A 24,835-nucleotide genomic window follows, 5' to 3' on the forward strand; every position below is an offset into this window, starting at 1 on the left:
CTCAACGGTGCGTCCCGCACAATGTGATACACTGAAAGGCGAGTAACCACGGCTGTAGCGGTCCTCGCCAGCTATATAGAGGTACATCTTGGGTCGTTTTGTATCCTCCGCCGCCTGCTGCCTCGCCAGCTGACTCGCTGTCTGCGTCTACCGAGGTCATTCTCCGGTACCCCCTACAGTGTTGTGCGTGTCTTCATTCCTACGCCTTTCGGTGTACTCTTCCCATCCTCCCCGTTGCTGATTCCTCTTTTCTCTTACTACTATTTCGCTTCCTATACGGAGCTTGAACTCAAATAGTTGAGGTGCACGTTTGTTTCAACAGCACCGTTTGTAATTTGGAGCGAGGAAGCGTGGCACCAGCCAATATGCACAGATTGTCAATGTATTCTTTTGGGGAATTATTAGGCAGATGATACAGAAGCTTGCACGTGCTCCAATTTGCAAACATCTATTTGGACTTCCCCCCTATCTTGGCCCCGGAGAGAGCTGCCGCATTCACCTTGCTGCTAACCGTTGACATTGCTTTAGCACGTCCATCCTGATGAGACACAAGAAAAGCACGAATACTGCTACTGGGGCTGCAAACCAAAATGATGATGCTTTCACGATTCCTGGCCTTCACTGCTGCTGCCGGCAGGAACAGGCTTACGGGAATCTTGATGAGTACCAAGGAGTCGCCAGCAACCGCATCTACTCTGAAGTAGCCTCTTCTCTCAAGCTGCAGCTTGTCACCTGCACTCGACCAGCACAGAATCTAATATGTCTGGCCATTTTCCCACTCTGCTCCCACAATATGGCCGTGATCTGGCCCTTTAATCTAAAAGGGGAGAACGTCAGTTGGGGGAGAGCTGAAACGCACAGCCTACGCCACCTGCATCAGCTGCAAGTATTTTCATGGTGTATAGACCCTGGCCTTAGTCAAGTAAGAATGAAAACTAAAGCAAAAGAGGGACAACAGACCCTCTTTCAAGGCACGGAGGTTGGGATCCCCAAGTGCTTCTGTGTCGAACTGCGTGTTTCTATTAATACACTCCTCCCACGCCTCCTCGCTCTCGTTTTCTATTTTGTCAACCGTGATCAAATGGTCGTATTCGCGGAGCACGAGCGGCGTCAACTGCGCGCATACATTCCGAAAGACGAAAGATACGTCAGCAGCCATGTGGGTCGCATACCCCCAAGCGGAGGCGCCGTTTCTTGTGGGCGCAGCATGAGCTGATGATGTACACAGGATCTGAGGTGCGCCGAATAGGTGCTTGAGCTTCCACCATTAAAAGACGCGAATGACGTCAGGTTTACCTGAACGTCCGCACTCGGTGGCAGCATAGGAACCCAATTGAGTTTTTTCTTTGTTTTCTTGAAGTCCCCTTCAAGGTGAAGCTTCGCTGATATTGCTGTGACTTTTCCAGTGCTATCCCTCTCCAGCCTCTCAAAGATGCAGTTTCCCCAATGCATCAGGGTCACCTGCGATGCAGGCATACAAGTAGTTGGCGGCCAAACACAAGAAAAGAACATGCAAAACCGGAACAGGGATGCATGACAAACTAGGAGACATTGGAGCACATTGTTCCTCTCAAGCCCCTGCACATTGCTCATCAAATTCAAAAGTATAGAGTCTACAGCTGAGGATCTTTTTTCACCTCTTCTCCATCTTGGCATAATTGTGCATCGTCAGTCTCAATGAGGATCGTGTTGTGAAGGTAGAGAGGTACTTGCCCAAGAGCCTCATTCTTGGCATGCAGACGGCGGGGCTGTGTTGCCACATTCTCAGGCGCACCGCTTATAGTAACTTTCACCCCGTCCGCTGCGCGCATTATGTCACCAAAATTTTAGTCCACCTCTTAACGTCAACAAATGTGTGTCACCCTTAGCCGTCCGGCCTCTGGGGTCATCGTTGATGCCATCTCCAACCCGCAAATCTCTCACTCCCCGCCGGCCCCAAAATTGATTAAAAGCTCCTCCGACGTAAATTTTCTGGGGGGGCAGAAGGGGTTCAGTGTTTCCAAGAACTGCGAGACCCTCACAGCTTACTGCGTGAGACTGCCATGAAGCGGGGAACAATGGGGTCAATGACCTGCTTGTTGAGAGTCCACAGCTTGTCCCATTCCATCAAGTTTCCGGCCTTCGAGGGGCCTTGCTGAAGGATAAACTCCAACAATGCCTCCACTGTCAATCCTCGACGCAAGATACCTACACACAAACACTCCTTAAAACACCCAACCTGTGGCTTCTGCCGAGGCTGCGGGGAACCACCTCCTGCACTGCTTCTTGTTCCGCGAAGGATAGCACTGCTGCCACCAATGTATTTTCCTCTATAGCCATTTCTTTCTCTGACCAACATGGCGTATGGTGCGACTTCACCCAGCAACAGCAAAAACAACAGCAAGAGCTTGAACAACTGCAGCAATACCACCAGCCAGGCAGAATGGCACACCCCGTACGGTCGGCATGCGTGGGTCATCCCAGCCTGTGACAAGGCTTTCTGTGACAAAATATTTGAGTTTTCGCTTTGAAAGGACCGTCCGGACGAAACACAGCCGGGAAAACTCATATATGTAAACCTTCCTCAGGCCCATGGCTTCTTGGACCTGCGAGCACCACCAAACTCTGTAGCGCAGAAAGGTTCTTCAAATGCGCGCGCTTCCGCTCGGCCGTTTTTTCTTGCTGCCAGTTCAGTGAACCCGTGTGGAAAACACATACGAGCTGCAGCTCACCCAGTGGTACTGCGGAATTCTGTCTGCGTATTCGTTGGTCCTGAGGGCGTGAGTGACTCCTTCCCACGAGTCGACAACAGGGCACGCGAAGTCGTAAGTCGGGTAGGCTTTGAAGGTTCTGCCCATTCTGTGGTGTGGTGGCTCCACCACGCACCGAAACATCACCGGGTCACGCATGCATTTGTTCTTGCACTGCATGTCAATCTTGGCCCGTACGCAGCACTGTTGACCTTCCGCAGTCCCCTGTGAGGCTCCACGAAAAAACCACCAGCTGTCAAGGCTCCGCGTGAGACACAAACTAGGGTCGCTTACCCCTTGGGTCAACACGTTTTGCGGCGCAAAATTATATTTCAACTCGCTTCAATTCTGGTAAGTAGGAAGCAGGAGCAAAGCCAACGTCATTCTCCGGAGCCAAATATTGTGAATGACAATATTCACGTAAAAGAACCAAGTGCAACATAATCGAGTAGGATATCACACAAAATATTTTCCAGCAGAAATAGGTCTCACTTCTTTCATTTGCTCCCAACGTCGCAAGTGTTCCTCTACTGGGAGACTCCGTGAGGCAGATTCGATGCCTTCGCCTCTCTCATAGCGCATTTGCTCGGTGGGGGTATTATCTACGTAAAATAAGCCTACGCACAGCACAAGCATTAGCAAAAGCGCTGACTGGCAAGACCATTAAACAGCATTAAACAGCTGCCTTCGCAGTGCGACGACATAAGCGTGGAAGAACAGGAAAAAAGGTGTGAACCCAGTAGCGCAAACGGAATATCCGCCTTAACAGAAAGCGGCCTGATTAAGTGCACATATCTGCAATACTAGAGAGGTGGCAGCTGTGGCTGTGCACACCAACCACCTCACCCTTTTTGATCATTTCGGTGCACGCATCTTGAAGCTGCTGGAGGTAGTCCGAAGTATGGGTCACCTTCTCCCACTCAACTCCCAGCAATTTTGTGTCTTCCAAGATGCTTTCTTCAAATTCGCAATTTTCTTTGGCGGGATTTGTGTCGTCAAACCTGAAACAGTCGGCAGAAACATTACATGCTTCATGTGATCCTGTTGCTGCTGCTTTCCTTGTTACCGCCGTTTCTACTGCTGCCACCACAGTTTCCGCTGTACCTAAAAATCATCCGTCCCTGATACTTTTTAGCAAAGTAGCCATTGAGAAGGGCCGCTTTGGCGTGGCCGATGTGCAGGTAGCCAGACGGTTCTGGGGGGAAACGCGTAACAACTTTGCCCATCTCTGCACCCTCCAACTTGCCTACGAAGACAAAAACCAGAAGCTGCGCACCGTTTGTTATAAGCAGCTGCGCATGCGAGCTCTAACGTTTCCGCTAGGTTTTGTCTCACCTTCGTATGACGCTTGCGTCTCTGCCTTTTCTCTTGCTTTGGCAGTTGCTGCTTTATCTGTCAAGGCTGCAGCAGCATCTGGAGATGCAGCCACTGGCTTAGGGCCCAGGACCTTCTGCTTAAGAGCTTTCTCTACAGGGCCTCTCACGCCCTTGACGTTGTGTATGTATCCATACCAGCGGGCTACTGCGGGATACTCTGCTGACCTGCAGCCCCAGAGTACACAATTGCACAATATTACCATTAGCAGTAAGTTCTACGAAAGCTAATTCCCCATATATGTAGACCATCTCACCATTTTTCTGGGAGGGCACCTGTCTTTTCTGCTACTGCGGAGGTCCTCAAATGTACGTAAGCCCCAAGGTCGACAAGTGACAAGCGATGACCACAAAGGAAAGTGCGTAGACTCAAGTACGCATTCATCCTCTTCAAACCAGAATCCTTAGGGAACCCTCCAGTGTACAGAGAACCCGAAAAAGGCACACCCGAGAGCACAGAAAGCAACGCGTGAAACAATGCCTCGCCGTCGGCGTCTGGAAGCAGCTGAGGCAAAGGAAACCCGCCAGCACCACAGCAGCCAACACGGTAAGCCGCCCCTAGCTCTTGGTAAGCTCAGAGTGCGTTTAAGTGATTCTAGATCCTGGGGGCCTCATCAGGTGGCTGCAGTGTTGGTTACCTGTCGACTCATAGGACAAAGCGGTGCACACTGCCAAAAAAGGCTACCGGGTAATACGCTGGCAAAGACGCACCAACTGGCCGATTGGTGTGGTGAAAGCTATGCGTTTGGCGGCCTCAAACTCGGGCAGCTGAATTGCAGGGTGCTCTAGTCGGCAGTCGTGCAGCTGCTCCTCTTGCTGTTGCAGGGCAACTAGCCCTGTGATATGCTGCTCGTCGTTGGGGCAGAAAGTAAGCTCCTTAGAGTCCAAGCCCTGGAGCTGAGCAACGGCGACGAGGAGCAGCGGGGGCTGCTGCGGACTGAAGGAGACAGAAAACTTTCTGGCTCTCATGTTCGGTAGATTGAGGGGGACAGCAAAGGTGGGTTTCCTAGTGACTATAGGGTCCCCACGTTTTCATATATGCCTTATAGCCATAAATATGCCACAAGTAATAGCAGGGGAATCGTTGGGGAGAGCAACTGTCACCTGTGGGGCCCACATTGCATGCGTGGATCACAGAGTGACCCTGGGGTCGAGCTGCTGCTTCGCGTTTGCTTTATTACCATTTTACCCTTTTCTAGTCGGCTTAGATGAATAAGGTGCTTCATATCAACAACTTTTGGGGAAAGTAAGGAGGGATGGAGGCGCAAAGTAGGGGTATCTTTGCCTTGAAAGCCATGAAGCCGCCTACAGGCCATTAGACCGTAGGCTCTCCGATGTGGCACACACAAAAGACCACTGCAATCTACGGGAGGCGCCATGTAGCAGGCTGCACAAGGCGATGTAGCCATCTCCATGTGTGTTTCACGCAGATACACACGACTGGAGGGCCTGCGTGAAGCCGCGGCCTTAGATGGCAGTAACTTGGAAGTAGGCCATTGTAAATAGTGGGGACCCACAAGCACAATGAAAATGAAATTTTGTCTTTACACTAGGCGTCTAATATGGGGAAGGCGAAATACATGTAGCGCCCAAGACGCCGAAAGCCCATAGGTCTGACAGCTGGGGCTACAGCCCGGCTTCACTGCGCAGGCTGAAGGACCCTCTACAAGGACCCTGCTGCTCAGTTTACATTCATATCTCAAGCATATCATCTCTACACGCTATGGATGAGCTGGCTTCTCTGTCAATACGCAGGGTTAAGCAAGAACGTGGGCGGACACTTAGCAGCAGTCAGGAGGCTCAATCAGTCGTTCTATGAGTGTTCAAAGCTGAAACCGAACACAGGCAGGCAACTTGCAGCAGCTATACGGCTGTATCAAACGACTCTTACTTGCGTGATGTTACAGGAAGAGAACACGAGATCAGTTGATAATACGATGGTGATATCTCGAAACAAGGGAATTGCGTTTTTTTTAAGCATGCTGGCAGCATCAGTTGCTGCTGTGCATGACGTCCCGTAAAAGGGGTTGGATCTTGCAGTCCTTATATGTTTTGTTCGAACGCACCAGACACTGAAGATTCAAGAGAACTCCACAGGCTCAGTGTTCAGTCAGGCGGACAAGGTACTGGTACCTGCCTTATCAGAATCCACCACGCAAAGCCGCTGGGTAGGCAGCATTAGAATAAGCAAGTAGGAAACAGTCGACGTGCTGGTTGTGTGGCCAACTGCGCCCTGTAGGTTCTGCTCACCGTTAGTCTGACCGGATTTTCGCATATGCGATTGCATCACGCAAGCAATATATGCAGTCACAGCAGCTGAAACGGCAGAATTTCTGTACAAGCAAAAAGGAAGAGCTTGGAGACTTTGTGGGGAGCAGACGTTAACTATGTCTAGCTGCTGTACTGCCTACATGTGAGCTCCACAGACTCGTCCTTTTCATATGTGAAGAGAGATTTTACGAGCGACCACGCGCTAAGCCGAACTACAAGCTTTTGGTGCTCGAAGTTCAGATGGGTGTGCGTATTTCGAGAGTCATTGAGAAATATGCGAATGCATTATGAATTTTAAAAAATTCCTCTTCTCATGTTCCCTGCCGTGAGGCACTACATGGCAGCTTTTTTTTCTACGGAGTCGCTGCCTTGCACATCTTGCATTGCATCTCTTGCGGTGGGTTGCACCTAGGTGAAGTTACAGCTAATCGGATCCAGCCGCTGCTAATAGAGACCATCTACCCGAAATAGAATCAACAGTGCACAATGTTTGCTTTAGCTTTTCGTGTAGCCTACTCGTATCTTCCCCGCCGGCCTTTCATGTCGCATTGCTCCCCCTGCAACGCGTCTTTGATGTGCTTAATTTTTAGTCGAGCAGGCTTCAACCTTTTTTCGGGGGGAAAAAAATTAAGTTCTTATTGTCTCTTTAAAAAGGAACCGTAGTGCGATTTTATTCAGATGGTTTGAACACGAGAAGGCCGTGCGGCTTGCGAACATGTCCCTACAAGGAATAGGCACCACATGCTTGCAAGCTCCATGAGGAAAAAAGTGTCAGTTTCTGGGGCATGCGTAGAGCTATATTTTAATTCCTAAAAATGTCATCTGACTTACAGCTCGTCTAGCTCACACTGACAGGCATCTTAACTCTCCGGTGACTCTTCGGGAACCTGCTGGATAGTCATTCTCAATGTGTGTTAATCAAAACGTTTTTGATTAGCATGGATCTACATAATCTGAAATACAACTTATTTCAAGAGATTCTGGTAATAAAATACATTTAAGTCTTTAAGAATTAGTGTTTCAGCTGTTTTAAACGGCACAGTGGTCAAGCGGTTGCGCCTGTGCGGTCGAACTGTTCGCAGATCCGCGTAGCTGGGTCGCCTATCAGGCGACGGTCTGTTCTTCATTGCGCTCCATCTCACAGGTGTTTTCAGCAATAATTTTCAGGTTTTACATCTACCTTATATTTTTTGGCTTAGTCTGGTTAAATTTAATCCAACACAGGCGTGAACACCCCATATTAACTGGATTGGTTCGCGCTTTTTTGGCCAGGCGGTGGAGGCAGCGGCTTTAGGTGGACAACGCCCAATTTTTTCATTGCGCCTAGCAACCTTAAGTGCCTTCTCTCGCTTATAACCAGAAAGGTTCAAAGTTTATTACTGCTGAACAATAAAATTCCAGACATTCCATCTTGTGTCACCTGGGGGGCGGTGTACATTGCAGAGCCGCGGCGTGTCTGAATCTGTTGGCATCGCGTGGTACGACGAAATTCGACTACTGCGTCCCTGCACATCAGACCCTGGTTTCCGATAATTCAAGGAATTACCGGGATTTAAATCATCAGGTAAACATTTTTTCTGGACTCAGGGAGGCATTCCCGGTGACAGCCGAAGCCGCCGTGATATTTTTCCAACTGCGGTGCAAAGGTTCCTGACTCGTTTCCCAGGACTCAGCAGTGAAAACTGACGACATCTACTAAAACCAGACTGAGGCTAAGCTAAGATCTTTTTGCTGTTACAAGAGCCAGGTGTATTCCAAACCCTTCGGAAAATCCCTGTACTTTTTTAACGTGCACTCAGCAGTGCTCCCAGCTGGGCTTCCGATTCTCAGCCGAGGATTTTCCCAGGTTTTTTCAGCCTGATTATTTTCTGTACACCCATCCAAGCATCTTTTGCAGACTCGGGCGAAAAGTTTCCCTTTTGAGCCTACGACTATAGTTCCTCGCTAGCGTCATCGCTCGTGGCGAAAGAAAATGACGAACCTAAGGACTTCCAGGCCTCCGTCTGCTTTTCCTGAGACATTTCAGATGCAAGACGCTCGTTCCGCAACTGTACCAGTTGTTGTGCTGGGTGCAACAATAGGGGGTCTGGCAGCTGCAGTGGCTATTCGCTCTCGCACAGGGCGTGCGGTATGTGTGCTGGACGTACAAGGGGAGGAAGTGAAACAAGGCGGAAAAACAGAATCAGACACTGTATGCGCTTTATCTGTGCGGTGTATGGATGCTCTGCGTGCCATAAACTCGGGCCTCTACAGATCAGTGATGAGCAATACAGAAGTGTCAAACTCCTTTCCGGCCGCTACCTGTAGCATGACGATGGACGGCCCGATGCACATCAGTTGCAGCACCTTGAGGCAAATACTCGCTGCGCATCTGGCCACTGGCCACGGTGGCTCCTCTTTCTTCTGGCGCAGCTGCTCAGTCCAGCACGTATCTGTAGTAGGTAAACAGGAGAAAGCCGATGGCGAATCTGGTGGTCTTGTCTCTCTCTCTTTTGAGAATGGTGTCGTTATTGAGGCGGGTTTGGTAGTGGTGGCGACAGATTCTGTTTCCGTGTCGGATCTGCTTGACAATCAGTAAGTGTTCTTACTTGGAAATATGATGAAGAGCACAAAGTTTAGAAAAACGAACCTGCTCTGCGTTCTTTCCCCCCTTAGGGAAGAGACGTTTGTGCCCTCTGGTTGCTGCCCTGCTGATTTTTTAGCCCACTGCAGGCCCACAGAAATTCTTTTTCTACCGACTGTGGGGGGCAACAGGGGGAATGGAGGCTGTCTTGCGGTAGCAGAAGACCCAGCGATCTCGAGGTTGCTCTTCTAACAGAGGCTGAGCGCCGTGCCATGTCTGTAGTTGCGTCAGCTACCCCTTCCGTACGTCATTCTCGTTTTTGTGCACTGAACTGCAGCGGTGAACACGCTTAACATGTATCATTCGTGATATGAAATGCACGCAATAACGGGCAGGTCCAACAACTTCTGGATTCACATTCGGAGCATGCATTTTTATTCATTCAGGGGTTGTTAAGGCAGCAGGCAATGACACAGGCAACGTTTAATGGCTTGGTGCTTGCAGACGATAACTGGAGGAGAGTCACCGGCGACAGACGTGTCTCCCCTTATGGAGGGCAAGAACGAAACACTGTGTGAGGAAACTTTATCTTCTCGAGTGAGCCCACATTGTTTCGGGGACTTGCAGTTTTGGGCTTATATTTCAGGTTTTGAAGTTCGCAATTTGGGCTTCAGATTTAGAGCCTCAACAGTATCTTTGTCTCAACCAACATTCTGTCGGAAATCGATTGCGGGCAGCTGTTTTCCGGCACTTTCTATGCAGCTAATTCACATGGCTTCTTACTTCGGCTCTGCGTGTTTCCTGTCAGAGTGCCATGTCTGTCTCCTCCTTTTCTAACGGTTCGCGGAAAGGTTCCGTTTTGTTTCTAAATTGCCTCAAGTTGAGAGAGGCTGATGCTTCTTGGACTTTCATGGATGGTCGAATTGTTCTTACAGCTGCAGCGGTGAGCTTGTTCCCCGTTGTGTTTCCGTAACTTTCTCCGTTTCTGCCGTCGGCGCTTTCTCTGCCACATTTTTCCTCGGTCTCCCCTAGCACGTGCATTTACCATCGCAATGGCACACTACGTTTCTGTCTCTTTTAGTCATTGTGTACTTCCATTTGGTCTGTGTGCAACCTGCTTCGATCTGCTTCTGCGTCTTTCGTGACTGTGTATGTGCCACGATTCAGTCCTCTGCCTGAGTATCTATCTGCCTCTAAATCAATGAGTACTGATCTCTTGTTTCTTGGCAAAAATTCGGCTCGGGTTCTCCTTGTTTCTGTTCTGTTTTCGTATGTCTTCGCCTTGCTGGTCCCTTTTCTCTTCCTATGTTCCTTTTCCTGTGGACCTGTGCCTTTGCTCTCTGCAAATTTGCCCTTTTTGTGCACATTCCTCTACTTTGTCACCTGTTCATCTCTGGTAGCCAACGCAAGAGGTTTCTTATTGCTAGGGCGCGGAGCTTTACACATTTACATGCAGAAAAAGTTGCTTTGTGAAACTCAGGCGCATCCTTGGGCCTCTTCTCTGGCCGATGGACTTGAGCTTGTAAGCTTCATCATATCTTTCCTGTTGGCTTCTGCTTGTGGCAGTATTTTATTGAAGGCTCGCTCCTGTGCAGGCTTCAGCCTAAAACATTATGCTACGTGGTTAGTGTGCTCATCCGTTTTTTTTTCTTTGAAAGTTCCCGTCTATACTTCCTGTATGTTCTCTGTTCCCTTCGCTTTCAGTGTCAATCTACGTTCTGGGCTCGTTTTATGTTTCATACATTGGGCGCAGACGTATTCGCGTATTCCTGTGTTCTAAGCACGACGTCGAGGCACATGTCTGCTTGGCGCGTCACTTCCGCTTACCACCGTCCTGCCTTTGTTCGCCTGATTTCTATATTCTGGCTGCATTTTGTTCTTCCATTCTTCTACACTGGATCTGCCTCGGGGACGGATTCTGATTCTTGGTTTCGTCCCGCTTGCATCATTGGTTTTCTTTTTCTGATATTTATTTCCCTGTTTATTTTGCCTGCTACTGGCCTGTTTTCGCATTTCAGGATCTAGAAGATGCCGCTCAATTAGGCTGCAGTTTGTTCGACTGGAAATTTCAGCTCCGAGAATCCTCAGACCGTTTTGAGGCCATCAGGCAAAGGCGTCTCGCCACTGTTATCACCAGCCCAAGAGGTTAGCACTGTGCTTCGCAGACAATCACTAATAAGTATTGACTGCTCTTAATTGTCAAACTTTTGCAATCTTAGGAGTTAGGAACTAAGCTTAAGACTGGCCGTTACATTTTTTTGGCACTCTCATACAGACTGGAATGGGCAAGCACGGCATTTGTTCTAACTGTACGATTATTTACCTGTTTACATTTTCGTTGTCACACTACAGTTCTTCGATTTCGTTCCACAAAGTATAATGCGAAGTCGGTACTGGTTGGCTCTGTCCAACTTTCCTCTGTCAATTGCTTCATGTGTTCACGGCACAGGTTCATCGCAAATCGAACATATTTGCTTCTGCACTGGCATTGCATACACGCATTAGTCTGTTTCCGCAGTTAGCGTTTGTACAATGTGTATATTTTAGAGACGCGTATTTGCGTAGAGGCATGAGGCTGCAACGGTTCTCAAATGCTTCAAACAGGGAAATGTAGCTTCTCATTCGCTTTGAATGTGACAATGCATGCGTGCGTGCGCACAAGCACGTGCGTCCACATACACCATCTACACAATGATAAACAGCCTTTTTCGCTTTGGTGTCTGCGTCTGTGAAAATTTCATGGCTATATATGCACAAACTTGATGCGTGCGGCGTTTTGTGTCTTTGAACGATATCCTTGCTTCGTGTTATGCTCCTATTTGCAGTTGCGAGAAGCTGGATATCTGATTTCCCTGAAATCCCATGTGGCACTTCAACGGTCACTAGCCACGCGGACTATTCTTCCCTTGATGAAGAACAAACTTTCTTGCCTACCCGCGACGCCTATGCCGAGCTTTTACCCGTTGGGGGCATCGCTTATGAGGTGCAAGAGGCCAAGGTCTACTGAAACTGACACAAGCCTAGTTTGCTACTTAAGCTAGCTAGCCAGCTAGCAGGCTGGCTGGTGTGCTGAAGCCATTTGTTAGGTCGGCAGCTGGTGTGCTAGATTTGCTGGCTGGCTATAGCTAGCTAGCTAGCAAGCTTCCTGGAAAACGGGATCCCGACCTCGGTCCTACATGCGAAGACACACCGTGTGTTCTACGCAAGACATGCGAAGAAGCTTGGATTTTGTTGATTTATTCGTCGTTCTCAGTTTGTCTGTCGCCAGCAAAGTTTTTGCAAAACGCCGACAGCCTGCCGCGGCGTAATGAACAGATCAAACAGATGGACCTGAGAATACTCCATGCATGTATGCATATGCATACATGCCCAAATTTGCGTAATAAATATACATGGCTAGGAACACGCAGTCCATGCGCCAATGGACGCGTAGATCTCGCGTACGGTATAACTGCATGCACGTGAAACACAGAAAAACACGAAGTGTATGTATATGGCAGGTAGTGTGCAATCACAATAGCCTGGTTAATGTGTACCATGTATAATGCATCAAATGTACATCAAGTCATCTCAGCCGTGGCCTAACCCTTCCAACAGGCGCGCTCTCTCGCCTGGGGGGCCTCACTGGCAACTCGTCTCTCTGACACCCCGAACAAGGTATCTTTCTAAATCTCGTCCAATATCGCTTCCTCGAGTTCAAGATGAAGTCAGTTGGCGGGCCCTTTTGCAGTGACTGCTGCTGCCGGTTAGTTTCTCTTACTCCATGGAGAAACCACTTAGCGCAGAAAAGTTGGTACCGCCTTTCTCCTTGTGCACATAGCCTTGTGTAGAGCTCTGCCTAGGCTAAGGAAGAAGACCTCCAGCGTTGTAAATAATAAGGTACGCCTGATATTTGGAGAGGTACAAACGATACTGCAACGTCGTCATAGGAATACGACGCCCCGTTGGCGAGGCATGTGATGTGGGTTCTTCTGCTGCTCGCCACATAGGCACTAATGCGAATTCCCAAGCGTTTCGCGTCAGTATCTGGAAACGAAGGAAAAGCTTCAGTGAAAAAGCGCGGCTGTGAATGAAATGCTTACTTATGCCCGCATACACATTCCGCTGACACGGCAGATGGAAGCGGACTGTTTGCTTTTGTAGTGCCCATGTAAGGCGCGATATAACACTATTACAGGAGCTTAGCTCAAGCATAAATCTGCCTATATCATCTAAAAACGAAGAGAAAGCGCACTTAGTACACCCGTCAAGACGGCGAATGTGAATGCACCAAAATTCACAAAAGGACGCAAAGAGCAGACTTTGCTCGTGTTATTCCACCTCAGAAAAAAAATTCCAATAAAACGGATTCGAAAAGGCAATGAATGGCATGGTGATTGACGGCTGCGCGGGCCGAAACGCTCGCACAGCCTCGCTGCTGCTGCTGCTGCAATATTGATGCTGCTGCAGTTGCTGCTGCTACTGCAGTCACAACTGTTGCGACTAGTGCAGGGCGTCGAAGAACTGGCCCGATGAAGCGACATTTCGCGCCTGTGATAGTCACCTCCCTCTTCGTTCCTTTGCCTGTGAAAGCCGTCTTCCTCTTTTGCGCTTTGCCGCAATAACAGCTGCTCCACCATCCCTTGCAGCCACTGTCACCGCTTGTGCTGTTGCCGTTCGACAAGCAAAGGAAGTGCAGTAAAAAACGAAGAACAGCCAGGTATAATTAGCTGCTTCTGCGGCCCGGAAGAACGTAAAGGCCGCTTCACAGTTCTCAATGAAATCACATATCACAACACCTCTTCAAGGTAAAGACTCACGCCCCTTCAACTGCTGCAGCAACTTCAGGAACAGCTGCAGCACCTGACCATGCAATTGCAGCTGTGCTTGCTACAGCTGCTTCACCTGCTCTTTTAAGTGGCTGCCTCTCGTGGAGCTGTTGATGCTGCTGGCGCTTGAGGTTAGTTTCACTGCTGCCATGTCGGAAGATCAGAGATCGTCGAGGTAAGTGGACTGGAGCTCCATAAATTTCTGTTAGTAACAGGGACAAAACAAAAGTGACAGCATTCAAACCCATGAGAAAAATAGACTTGTCACAAGAATAAACTTTTAAAGTGGCGCACAAAAGGCTACGACGAAAAACCCAACAGCAGCAACGGCAGCGACACCTACATCAAGCAATGCTGCGTATAGGTGCCACATCACGCAAAATGAGAGAAGCAATCAGAGGCAAAACGTAATCGAAACAGAAGGCTAATTGGCATATATAGATATCAACATCAAATAAACAGGAACGACACAAGCTGAAGAGCACATAGCTAAAGAAAAATGAGTGGGGATATGGAAGCCATTAAAGCAAAAAAGCTGGAAGCTGAAAGCTGCGAGAAAGCCGTGCACTGTTCTACCTCATGCTCCTCTATGGACATATCCAACTGGTACTCCACTGCCTCCTCTATCGTGAAATCTCTGCCCAGGCGGGAAATATAGACGCGAGGCGCTTCTTCAGCAGCAGCAGCACCGGTGCTGTCTTCTGCTGCTGCTCCCGCTCCAGGCTCTGTCGCTCCTGCAGTTTCACCCCCAAACGGTGTCACTGCCGCGCCCAGAGTAGAGGCCTCCTCTCTGTCTGGCACTGTCTCGTCCCTTCCATGCCCTTTGTTCTCCAGACCCAGCGTTGCCGGTTGTGTCTTTTGACCTGAAGGCACTACTGCAGGCGCCCCTGCTGTTTCCGCTGCTGCTGCTCCGGTTTCCGCGTACACTTTCCTTGCAGCATTAGCCGTTGTTGCACTTGCTGCGGTCGCTGCTGTTGCCGCTGGTGCCCCTGGCTTGTACGCGGGCGTCCCACGCAAGGCAGAAAGCTTGTTGCTGGTCTTCATACTGAATTTTATCTGCCCACGCTTGCCTCCCGCTGAAGATAGCGGCTGATTGACGGGCGGGGCAGTACTGTCCTTCGGCTGCATCGAGTGGTCAGCTCCCTGTGCAGCAGCAGAAGCAACAGCTGCTGCGCCAGGAGGATGACCCGGCAAAGAAGCAGCTGCAGGGGCTGCACCGTAGGAAAAGGAAACGCCGCTCCCACTGCGCATCCACGAAGGAGTAGAGACCGAGCTTTTCGTCCCTTCCGCTTGGCCTTGTCGAGCGCCACTCATCTGCAGTTTTGCCTCACTCGCAGGCCCTAGTTCAGCGCACAGCAGACGCAAAACACTATAGCATCAAAAGCAATAACGAAGGCTGCGCAAGAACATATACTGGATGTCAACAAGAGGCAACACTGGAATAACACATACAGGCGCACTAAAGATACGCAACGCCACTTCCGTAATAAACAACGTAGCAGCAATGAGAGGATAGACAGAAACATGTGAAGCAACAAACACTGCTGTAACCCATTTTGAAATCCGACTAGCGCTCACTGCATTGTTACGAAAACTGCAGCTAACTCATCCACTACGTGGGCGACACAACGAATAGCAGCAGCATGAGCACAAGCAACTGCCGCAGCTGCAGCAACAAAAAAAACGGAATTTACCTGCTTGGAGCCAGGTGGGTGCTGCACTGGCTGGATTATCACTGCTACATGAAACAGCGGATCCAACAGACGAGCCAGCATTAGTTTTGCTGTTTCTGTCCTGCTGTTTCTTTAGCTCATTTTTCTCTGCTCGAGTAAAAGGGGCGAAAACAGGCACACGCATGCTCCAGCAGCGGCTGATGAGCGACCGCAGCAGCTGCAGCTGCTCCTGCAGCCGCTGCTGCAGCGACGCGAGATGCTCCACCACGGTCTTCGAGTCCTGGGAAACGAAACATAAGAATAACAAACAGGACTCGCTGGTAAACAGAGCCACCTCCGTCTCTGCTGCTGCCCGCTGTTCAACTCTTGCTTCTCGTGGTGCCACTGCTGCTGCTGCTGCTGCTGCTGGTGTTGTGGCTGCTCACCTCGTGTTCGAGTTTCGAGCCACAGTCACACAGAAATGTAGCATCCTCTGGGTCGAGCTTGAGCCTTTGAGCTTCAAGTGCATCGTACTGACGGCCACAAATGGGACAGACAAAGACGTCCCGTGTCTCTGCCTCCCGCCTTTGCTGCTTCAGTTTGGTGTCAATCTGCTCTATGCGGTACTGCACCACTATGACTGCATACGGCGACACGCGGTAGTAAAAAGGAGCAGCAGAGGACGCCCCAGAACCTAGCAAAGCAGCGCCCCCAGGCATAGATCCACGCCCAATGTCCGTGGTGCCCCCCACACTGCTGCGTCACACAGGCACATTTGCCCACTAACTTTAAACACAAACCAAAACAGTTCTCCTTCCTAATAGCCTGCCGTTGCTGCCAAAGGGTGTTCACCACCAGCAGCCTCAATTTGCCTTAATGGCTGAGACGTGGTTTCGTTCAAAACCCAAACTCGCACAGGAACGCAGTCAGAAACAAAATGCGCGTGAAGGCAGCCACTGAAGGACGATTGCACTGCGGCGAATTCGCCAGCTGCCACATGAACGGCTTCTGTATCGTCCTCCCGATAGACTGGATTGGCTAGGGAGGCGGCTAAGAAAAGCCAAAGAGGTGTACGTTACGCTAAACTCCGCCATGTATGTTTTCGTGGAGAAAGACACACCTGGAGGTAGTGTCTCCATCTGCGCTAGCATTGGACAATGCTTGTGCACTCGCAGCGCTAAGTTGCTCCTTCTGGATCAGCATCAGCCTCTCCAGGGAAGCGCAAACCTCTCGAACGCGTTTGTCCGGCCAGCCGAGTCTGTCGATCAGTTCCCTCTCCGTGAAGGCCTTCTCTTCTGAGGCCAGGAAGTCCACGACCACAATTTGTTCGTCATCGCAGAAAAGTCGAGTGGTTGCAGCTAAGAAAGCCATAAAGAGTTCACGGTCATACGGCTTTGAAACCCCCGCGCCGCTCGCTGAATCTGGGTCAGCCCCGGGGCTTCCTCGGTCAACAGAAACGGCCCCCATCGAAATGCGAGAAGGAGGAGACGTCGTGGACATTGATTACACTATAAAAGGAAGGAAAGCACATACCGGGAGAACCTGGAGAGCGCCAGACCCTTACAGACAACTTGCAATACATGCAACTGTTGCTGTAGTAGGGAGAGAAGGTGCTGCTGCAGCAGCAGCATTACACCAGTACTGGTTCGCTAAGTGCAGAATGTCGCCATAACAGAGCAAAAAATGGTAAAACATATGGGACTCAAGAATCAAAGGTTCTCTGGAATAGTAGAAGTGGTTTTCGTCTGGATGAACGCCTCGGCGCTCTGCATGCGTTCTCATTCAGCCCCAGCCTTTTACTGGTAGATGACTCCATGCAGTACCAATCGAAGTGTCCTTCTCATTCTTCTTCCCCCGAGATTTTCTCTTGACCAGTGTGTGCCTAAGTTAACACTTTTACCTCACCATACTGCCGAGCACACCTGCCTAGCGCTCTAGCTGTCCCAGACAACACTTCATGCATTTGCTGCGACTCTGATGCATTGGCTACAGCCGGATCATCCCGAGCTGTCCGTCGTAGTGGGGAACTTCAATACCACTTCTATTTTTTATAATACATGCTTCCTGTTTGGCTGCTTGACACCCCACTTCGGGTCTGCACTCCTTCAGTGTCATTCGTGCACTGTACTAAATGGATGCACTTGACTTGATCATTGTGCAGTTTTCTCAGAACGGATCTTGAGGCATTTAGAAAACAGGGTGGGCATGGGATTTGGAGTTTATGGCCTACATTTGTGTGGTCTACGGTTCGCAGCGCAAAAAGAGCGTCTAAAATGCCCATGCCACGCAGTTCACTGCAATAATTTCTTGTGCTGTACATATCAGCGGCGTAATGACGCAGACCTAGCGGATTTCGTTGGGAGATTGTACTAGCTAGAAGCTCACGCATAAGGTCTCAGCCACGTTGAGGTTAATTCGTAAAGCCGAATGCAGGACAGCACTGACTGAATCGCCGTGTATTCTTGACGTGTATTTTCCAAAGACGTCTTTACAACATGACTTATCACATATAAAGGGCATATATTCCCGTTTTCCGTGCCAACGGCTTCCTTAGACTCGTCAATTCCTTCCCCACCAGCTCAAGGATTTCGGTATTCTCAGGCGCCCGAAGGCACTCCAAAGGCATTGCCCACCCTTAAAAAGCAGCAAAGCCGTTCAGGAGAAACGAAATAAGAGTTTCCGGTAGCTAGACATCTGCGAAGAGTAAGCCGCTGCCCAGAAGACTGGCAGATCTCCTCCAACAGCTAGCTCCTTGCAAGCAGAAGTAGTTGCAAATCTTCAGAACTCTTGCCGCAGAAATAATGTAGGAATAGCCAATCACAATACGACGGATCTCAGGCGCTCAGCCTATATGAGCTTTTAATGATCTACAGCCAACTCACATGAGCCGTGTCTACATTGCATCAGTCTTCGCTAAAGCGGCAAAGGATTCACCTGCTGCAAGTGAGCAGTGCAGCTCTAGATAGATGTGGAAAAACTGCTGCAGAGGCTCAATCGCATGAAAGAAATGAAAGGGCAAAAGAGACCACTGCACCCCCGGCGGGACTCGAACCCGCAACCTTTGGATTAGAAGTCCAACGCGCTATCCGATTGCGCCACAAGGGCTATAGAGGTGCCACTTACAAAAGCGCCCATATCCACTTGTATAGCTTGTTTTAATCAACCATCCTGCGCACGGAGATGCCGGCAATGTACCAAACGTAAAAGCCAAAAGTATGCGGGAAAGTAGGACTTCGCCATTGTTCCTCTGCCTGCATTTACTGTGATTGGGTAGTTGTTTGACTGTGCTCTAGGATTTCATTGAAGGATGCCACACTGCATTTATACGTAAACGCGATATCAATCAGCTGTTTTGGTGGGTTTAGCACGTCTTTTCCGTTGTTGACCTTGGTGGCGAGCTTGTGGGTCTTGGAACATGAAGTGAATCTTACACAAAGATTAGGTCTCAGATTGTGATAAAAAATATTAGGTTGAATAGATTCATTCTGGTTGTTACTGCACAACAACCCAACGACCGGGATGTCACACTGTGGATTCAGTATGGGAGATGGTGTGTTGTGCAGCTAGGATGGCGTTGATTCGAAGCAATTGAACCAACTAGACGCTAACTAATTGCTCGTTGAAATCTGGCCAAGCTGTGATTATGCCTTCGGTTGGATTAATGCGGTGCGGTGCGTGAGAACTCTGAAGCCCTGTAGTACGGCTCATGAGAAGTGTGGCGAACAACGCTGTCTACCTTTTAATTTGATTAGCCTACCTTAAGTGCCTTGACTCAGTTCAAAAACTTCAAAAACGTATCTTAGTGGGATTCAATGCCTTAAATGAGGGACGTTGAATCATATAACAGGTGTGCGCGTTCTGGCTCAGGATAGTCTTCGGGTAACCAAGCATCCCACAAGCAATTGCAGACGGGTGCTGCTGCTGGGCTGAATATTCTCCATCTGCTTCATTGTGTCATGCAAGTGGAGGGCAACTACGCTTTGCCATCAGGCTTATCTCTTGCGGTACAAGCGTATTGAAGGCAGACAGCCTCATCACGCCTACCTAAACTGCCTGAATCCATTGCGTGCGGCGGCAGAGACATTTTTATTCCAGTAATCATTTGTGCTGCTATGAAAACCGGTTCGTCGTTTGCAACTTCGGCTGCTGGGACTTCCGTGTTTTTATTAAGTGTGCCGGAAACGAGTTTTGGACATGGCATGCAAATGAAATTTGCGGATCGCCCAAAGAGCAGGCTGATTCAAAACGCTGGCCGCTTCATGAAGCGTGCTACTGTGGTAGGTTCTTCATACTTGTCAGTAAGGGCGTTGCCACCCTGGTCCTGTGGACATTGAACATCACGAAGTATTCAAACTTGGGGATACGTCAGTAGCTTAGGCGAACATGCCCACATCAGAGCTACTGGAGTCTTGCAGGGCGCTAAGGTACATTTCTCGACGGTGGTCCGCGTAGGAGGGAGCTCGTGCTGCAGACTGTGGTAGCGGCTTTTGAACATGGCATCAGAATTCTTAATATTCCTAAGTGATTTTCGGCTTCTCCTTCTGAAAAGATTAGGTGGGAACTCGCGCCTATGTAGGTAGGTCGAAAAGGTTTGGTGCATGCCTTGCATGTAATTCCAAGAACCCACCAATCGCTGGACGCACTGCAAGGGCGATGCTCCCCTTCTATCTTTAACGCACTCAAAGCACATTTGCGAGCGAATATGAAGGCAGAATTGCTCAAGTATCCTGCATTCATCCTCTTTGGTCCTTTTGTCATAGACGCATGTGCCTCTTGACATTTGGAGATGCGACAGCAGAGCGTCACGTGGAATTGCCAGGCAGCTTACGTTAACGAAACTGCATTCTTCACCCGGTTCTCTTGCTACTCTACGGCGTGTCTGGAGATACTACTCTGGTGCTAGCTGGACAAAAGCCGTAATTATCACCTAATTTAGTCTGCCTTGTATCAGGAGACCGAGCGTTTGGGATTCATTGTGTCTGCAGCTGGCATTAGGGCAGATCCTACGAAAGCAGGATGAATTTGTTATTTTCACAGGACCACTAGGGCCACAGGACAAGGCGAAGGCCATTCAATATGCTTGGCCTCGTCACTGGCCCATTCAAAACGTTTTGTCCACTACTGAGCTCCTGTGGCCGCTCGTTCTTGACTCTACACCGTCCTGGAGAGGCAATGAGCAGAAGGCAGTGTATGAAGCATTGAAGTACATTATCGTTGGTTCCATGCAAGGGCTTCACCCGTTGCGAAGGTGCTTGTTAATTGTTGAGTTCGGTGCAGTCGCCCAAGGGCGTAGTGGGATGAAGGAATGTGCAGATAATGGGCAGAAACAACGTAAATCGTTATTGATTCATACTCTGATGAAACAGTGCAAACTGCATTCCACGGAGCTTGATTTCTTTGTTGCTTTATGAAGCAGTTTCGCATGCCGTGAGTGTTTCTGCGATCGCTTCTTGGCCGCCTACTGTAGCTCAAGTATCAGCAGCGAAGCCCACTCGTCTTATGAGCTGGGTGCTCCAACAGCCTACCATCTACCTTGAGCATATATTGGAACAGTTTGTGCCCCGACACTCTGCGCGTAGATGGTACTTTTTGCATCCAAATTGTACTCAAGGGTTCGGAAGTATGATAAACGACGTAGGCCTGCACCCGTTCTCACCTTAAGCCTTTTCTTTTTATGATACAAAATGTCGGATGTAAGTTAGCTCATTTTCCCTTGAACAAAGCCAGACGCAAGAGCCCGAAAACTTCACAGCGGGGGCCCCGTGGCCCATGGCCGACTGGCATGCACCGCCAGTGCCCTGTCTCGTACGATGCTCGACATGTCAGCGTCAATTTAAGTGAATTTACCAAGAACACCGAAATGTGAATGGCATTATAAGCTCAAGCATTCTGTAGCTTTTTAGTTTGGCCTTATCCGTGCCGCGCGCACAAATGACCCTTCCAATCTGGACAAGCCTCTAACGGTTTTGACTGGAACTGAACTGCTGCAGAGGCAAGGGTTTTCCCTCCCCCGTCATCTATCATGTCAAAATTTGTTTATGGATGCAAGTAAAGTTTGGCCTTTGACACTTTGGGCAGCCTGTGCGCAGCATCCCATGCTGTATCTGCCACCCCGTTGGGGGGCCCCTCACAATGGCCTCAGGGGCAGAGGGGCCCAAAGGACCTCTCGTGGGGCCTCTCGGGGGAACTTTTCAGGCGCAATCAAAGCCTGAAGTGGTCTTAAGGGTCCTGGTGGTGGGAGAAGCAGCAGCAGGGAAGACTGCGCTGCTGCAGCTGTTGGAGAAGCACGCGGCTGAGTTGGGCAGTGCACGAATAGCTCAGCAAGAGGAGGATAGGGCAAAAGCCGCAGCTGCAACAGAAGTACAAACAGGTAATGATATTGACAGAAGCAATCATACGCGAAACTATCGGAAACTCCCCGTTGCTCTTTTTGGCTGTGACTTACACGCGGACTCTGATGCATTCTTGGCATCTTCTGCTCAAAGCCTCACATTTTCTGCTCCCTTTTATGTCTTTATGCACCAGGACCCCTCGGCTGCCCAAGTTTGACCCATGTTGTCAGTTTAGAGGAAGACTCGGCAGCAGCAGCAGCTGCAGCCGCAGCGGGGAAAGCTGAGATTCAGGCTTCGCCCCTGTCTGCGCTTATGGGCTATCGCTCAACTTGCGGTGTTAATATTGTCCCTTTGAGGTGTACAGACACCTCAGGTGAAAACTACTTGGTGGAGTTCTGGGAAGTCGGAGGATCCTCTGCCACAAAAGCTACTCGGGCGCTTCTTTACGCCATGCCTTTTGACGGTGGGACCTAGGGCTCAGGATTTCGGGCCATATTTTTGAGCTTTGTGACACAATATTTTTCTTCTCGATATTGCTACGCTGTTGTCGAAGCGCTGGTTTTGTGGCTCTGCGTGTTGTGCTTTCATAGCTGGCTAAGCGCTTGTGAATTGGGACCTAAGGCGTGAGCTTTTATTGTACGAGTGTGTGTTTTAGGTGTTTGGCTTGCTTATGAAAGTGGAAGTGAGGCAGCATTTAGGTCTTTGCCCGCTTGGCTGCTCGAAATTTGCATGCGGGCTGACACGCGTCCGTCCGAGGTCTTCTTCCAGCGGCGGCAGGTGCTGCTGCAGGAGGGAAAGAAGCAAAGGCAGAAGCAGCAAAAGCTTCAGCTCGAGGAAGAAAGGAGTCTTGGCGATGACGTTGAACTGCAGGACCTGGGTATGGCTGCTGCGTCCTGTTCTGTTCAGTTTTTGCTGTCTCAAGTCTTCCATTCCATTCTTCAATTTTTGCGACCATAGATGTGCACGTTTGCATCCTGATTCAACATGCCTTAGTACATCTCGCTGTGGTTTTTCTCTTATCATGCCTGTGCTTGTTTTCATCACTGCCAAAGTTTTGAGCTATCAGGCCCTTTCCCGTGGCCATCTGTGTCCGTGTGCATTGCTGTTCGGTGGCGCCTCTTTTCTTCATATCTCGTCTGTGTGGGACTGCCTATTTATGTGCTTCGCCTTGAACTCCTTATGTGCTTGTTGTGCTACCTTTGCACCAATTTGTCTTCTTTTTCGTGACACGATTTCGTGCATTTTATAGGGCATTTTGGCGCGCGAGTGATGCTTTTGCAGGAAGTTGTTCTTGGGGCTGGCGGTTACGCTGCGGTCTTTGTCCCATTTTGGTTGTCGCCACAAAGGCAGACAGGGGACCTTTTGGGAGTACTCAAGGGAGTCTTCAAGGCTTCTCTCAGGGGGCCCTTCAAAACTGTGCTTCAGCTCGTCGTATCTGGAAAGCCAATGAATGCAATTGGAAAGAACCCGGTGAACTGGCAAGGTATGCAGCAGCAGCAAGAAAACGAACAAGTGCTGAACGCCTAGGAGAATCACAAGGCACAGGAAGACCAGCAGCGTGTGGATGTGTTTTCGCTTCAGGCTACTTGGGAGATACAGTGCTGTAGAACACAAGATTTGGCTTGCAGCATACAGCCAAGTGCGTCTTTGGACTCTGGTCTTGGTCTTAAAATCTTCAAGCTCGAGGTTTTGGCCTGATGCGTCGCTGTCGCTAGGGACATTGCGCAAGCCTTAGCATGGGCGTGCTTTATGTGTGTGGTTGATGCTTCAGGAGGAGCAGCAAGAAATGAAGCGTCTCGCTTGCTCCCTTCTCAATGCAGCCGAACTGATGTCGACGGTCAGTCACTGGTAGAATACTTTTTGCTATATGTGCAGTTTGAGGTGAATGTGCAGATCCTTTGACAAGTGCATTTTAAGGCGACTTAGATTGCATTCATTTAGTATGTAAATCGCTCTCAGATGCGGATGCACTGGATTGTATACATGCTCTCCAGCATTCTGATTACACTGGTTTTTTAAGGTGCGTTATCAAGGAGATATAACTAAGTCTAGTAATACATATACTGTAGGCGTCTGGCTGTGGTTCGCGTCTGTCAAACGTCAGAGTGCCGCTCTTGGTTTTATTGAAGTGGAGGTCTTCTTCCCTTTCCTCGCAAAATGCAGCGCCTGCAAGCGAGCAGCAATTGCTGCCAGCCCAAAACCTTTCCCGTGTTAAGCTTCCCCTGCAGCAGAATCAGCTGCAGACGAGGGAGCACAGGAGCGGGGCTGCATGAGTGAGTCCTAGCATCAGCATTGGCACCAGCAAGAGTTTCTACGTTATCGGGAAAAACTGCAGACGCAGCAAGGCGTGCGGGCATGCACTTCTTCTGAAGCAGGATGTGCAGCTAGACCGTGCATTTGTCTGGGAATTATCGTGCAATTTTTAGTAGTGCTTTTAAACCGCGACCAGGGGATAAGTAGTGTGCGGTTTTGTGGTAATCAACTCAAGCGAAGTGAACTAGAAATTTCGAAGTAGATAGTATGCGGAATTTCAGTTGTATGTTTGAACCGAAAAGGTAAACTTTCGGGTATTCAGAAGCTCCTGGAGCCTCAAACGGGGAGGCGAACAGAAGATGCATGCACACACACGGGCGGAAGGGAAGATGTATGCAGACGCTAACAGGAAAGAGCGCACATCTCGAGGAACGAAAATAGAGTCAGGCACAGCAAGAATAAATAAAGAGTGCTGCCTTTCAACTAGAATTGGACCTCCTCATGGGCTCTGTGCCACATTGTTCAAACTGCAGGACCTGGCTAAGAGGAGCTAGCTGCGCAGAGCTTGCACACTTGGGGGCCCCACAACCAGCGAATCTGACCCTGTGCTTTAGTAGGCACGCATTTCGGTTGGAAAATTGGGCATACGCCATACCTGGGCTTGACCCGACAAAAGCGCCTCCAGGAGGCGCAGAACATGGAATACCTTTTCTTGAGCGCGTTATGCTGAGGATATTGAGTGCCCTATGAACTGTTAGCATGCAACAAACAAAATGCAGGGTAGCTTTTTCGCCGCTGAGAATACAACTCACGTTTCTGCCCTGCAGTGCAAAAGGGCTTTTTCTACCAGGCAA

General features: G+C 49.5%; 4 protein-coding genes across 4 annotated transcripts; 2 read left to right on the forward strand and 2 right to left on the reverse strand.

The window, feature by feature from the left end:
- Positions 1–448: 448 nt before the first annotated feature.
- On the reverse strand, positions 449–5,071 carry ETH_00015940 (glutamyl-tRNA synthetase, putative; the record flags this gene model as incomplete). Its single annotated transcript, XM_013374676.1, has 14 exons — positions 449–538; positions 650–732; positions 961–1,114; positions 1,297–1,461; positions 1,638–1,801; positions 2,029–2,187; positions 2,432–2,585; positions 2,712–2,954; positions 3,222–3,346; positions 3,576–3,730; positions 3,834–3,975; positions 4,065–4,270; positions 4,360–4,607; positions 4,814–5,071. 14 exons carry the CDS (start codon positions 5,069–5,071, stop codon positions 449–451), a joined length of 2,346 nt encoding a protein of 781 aa, XP_013230130.1.
- Positions 5,072–8,345: 3,274 nt separating this feature from the next.
- ETH_00015945 (uncharacterized protein) lies at positions 8,346–11,943 on the forward strand (the record flags this gene model as incomplete). Its single annotated transcript, XM_013374677.1, has 7 exons — positions 8,346–8,947; positions 9,076–9,238; positions 9,441–9,533; positions 9,745–9,879; positions 10,417–10,458; positions 10,955–11,081; positions 11,762–11,943. 7 exons carry the CDS (start codon positions 8,346–8,348, stop codon positions 11,941–11,943), a joined length of 1,344 nt encoding a protein of 447 aa, XP_013230131.1.
- Positions 11,944–13,904: 1,961 nt separating this feature from the next.
- Positions 13,905–16,896, reverse strand: ETH_00015950 (uncharacterized protein; the record flags this gene model as incomplete). Its single annotated transcript, XM_013374678.1, has 5 exons — positions 13,905–13,946; positions 14,321–15,084; positions 15,439–15,697; positions 15,843–16,152; positions 16,517–16,896. The coding sequence occupies 5 exons, from the start codon at positions 16,894–16,896 to the stop codon at positions 13,905–13,907; spliced, it is 1,755 nt and encodes a 584-aa protein (XP_013230132.1).
- Positions 16,897–21,528: 4,632 nt separating this feature from the next.
- Positions 21,529–23,335, forward strand: ETH_00015955 (uncharacterized protein; the record flags this gene model as incomplete). The annotated part of the gene is made up of 5 exons (XM_013374679.1): positions 21,529–21,766; positions 21,922–22,191; positions 22,384–22,605; positions 22,978–23,211; positions 23,310–23,335. The coding sequence occupies 5 exons, from the start codon at positions 21,529–21,531 to the stop codon at positions 23,333–23,335; spliced, it is 990 nt and encodes a 329-aa protein (XP_013230133.1).
- Between the last annotated feature and the right edge of the window lie 1,500 nt (positions 23,336–24,835).

This window comes from Eimeria tenella, genomic scaffold (assembly GCF_000499545.2).
Source record: "Eimeria tenella Houghton genomic scaffold, Eth_scaff22, whole genome shotgun sequence".
Classification (NCBI taxonomy): Eukaryota; Apicomplexa; class Conoidasida; order Eucoccidiorida; family Eimeriidae; genus Eimeria; species Eimeria tenella.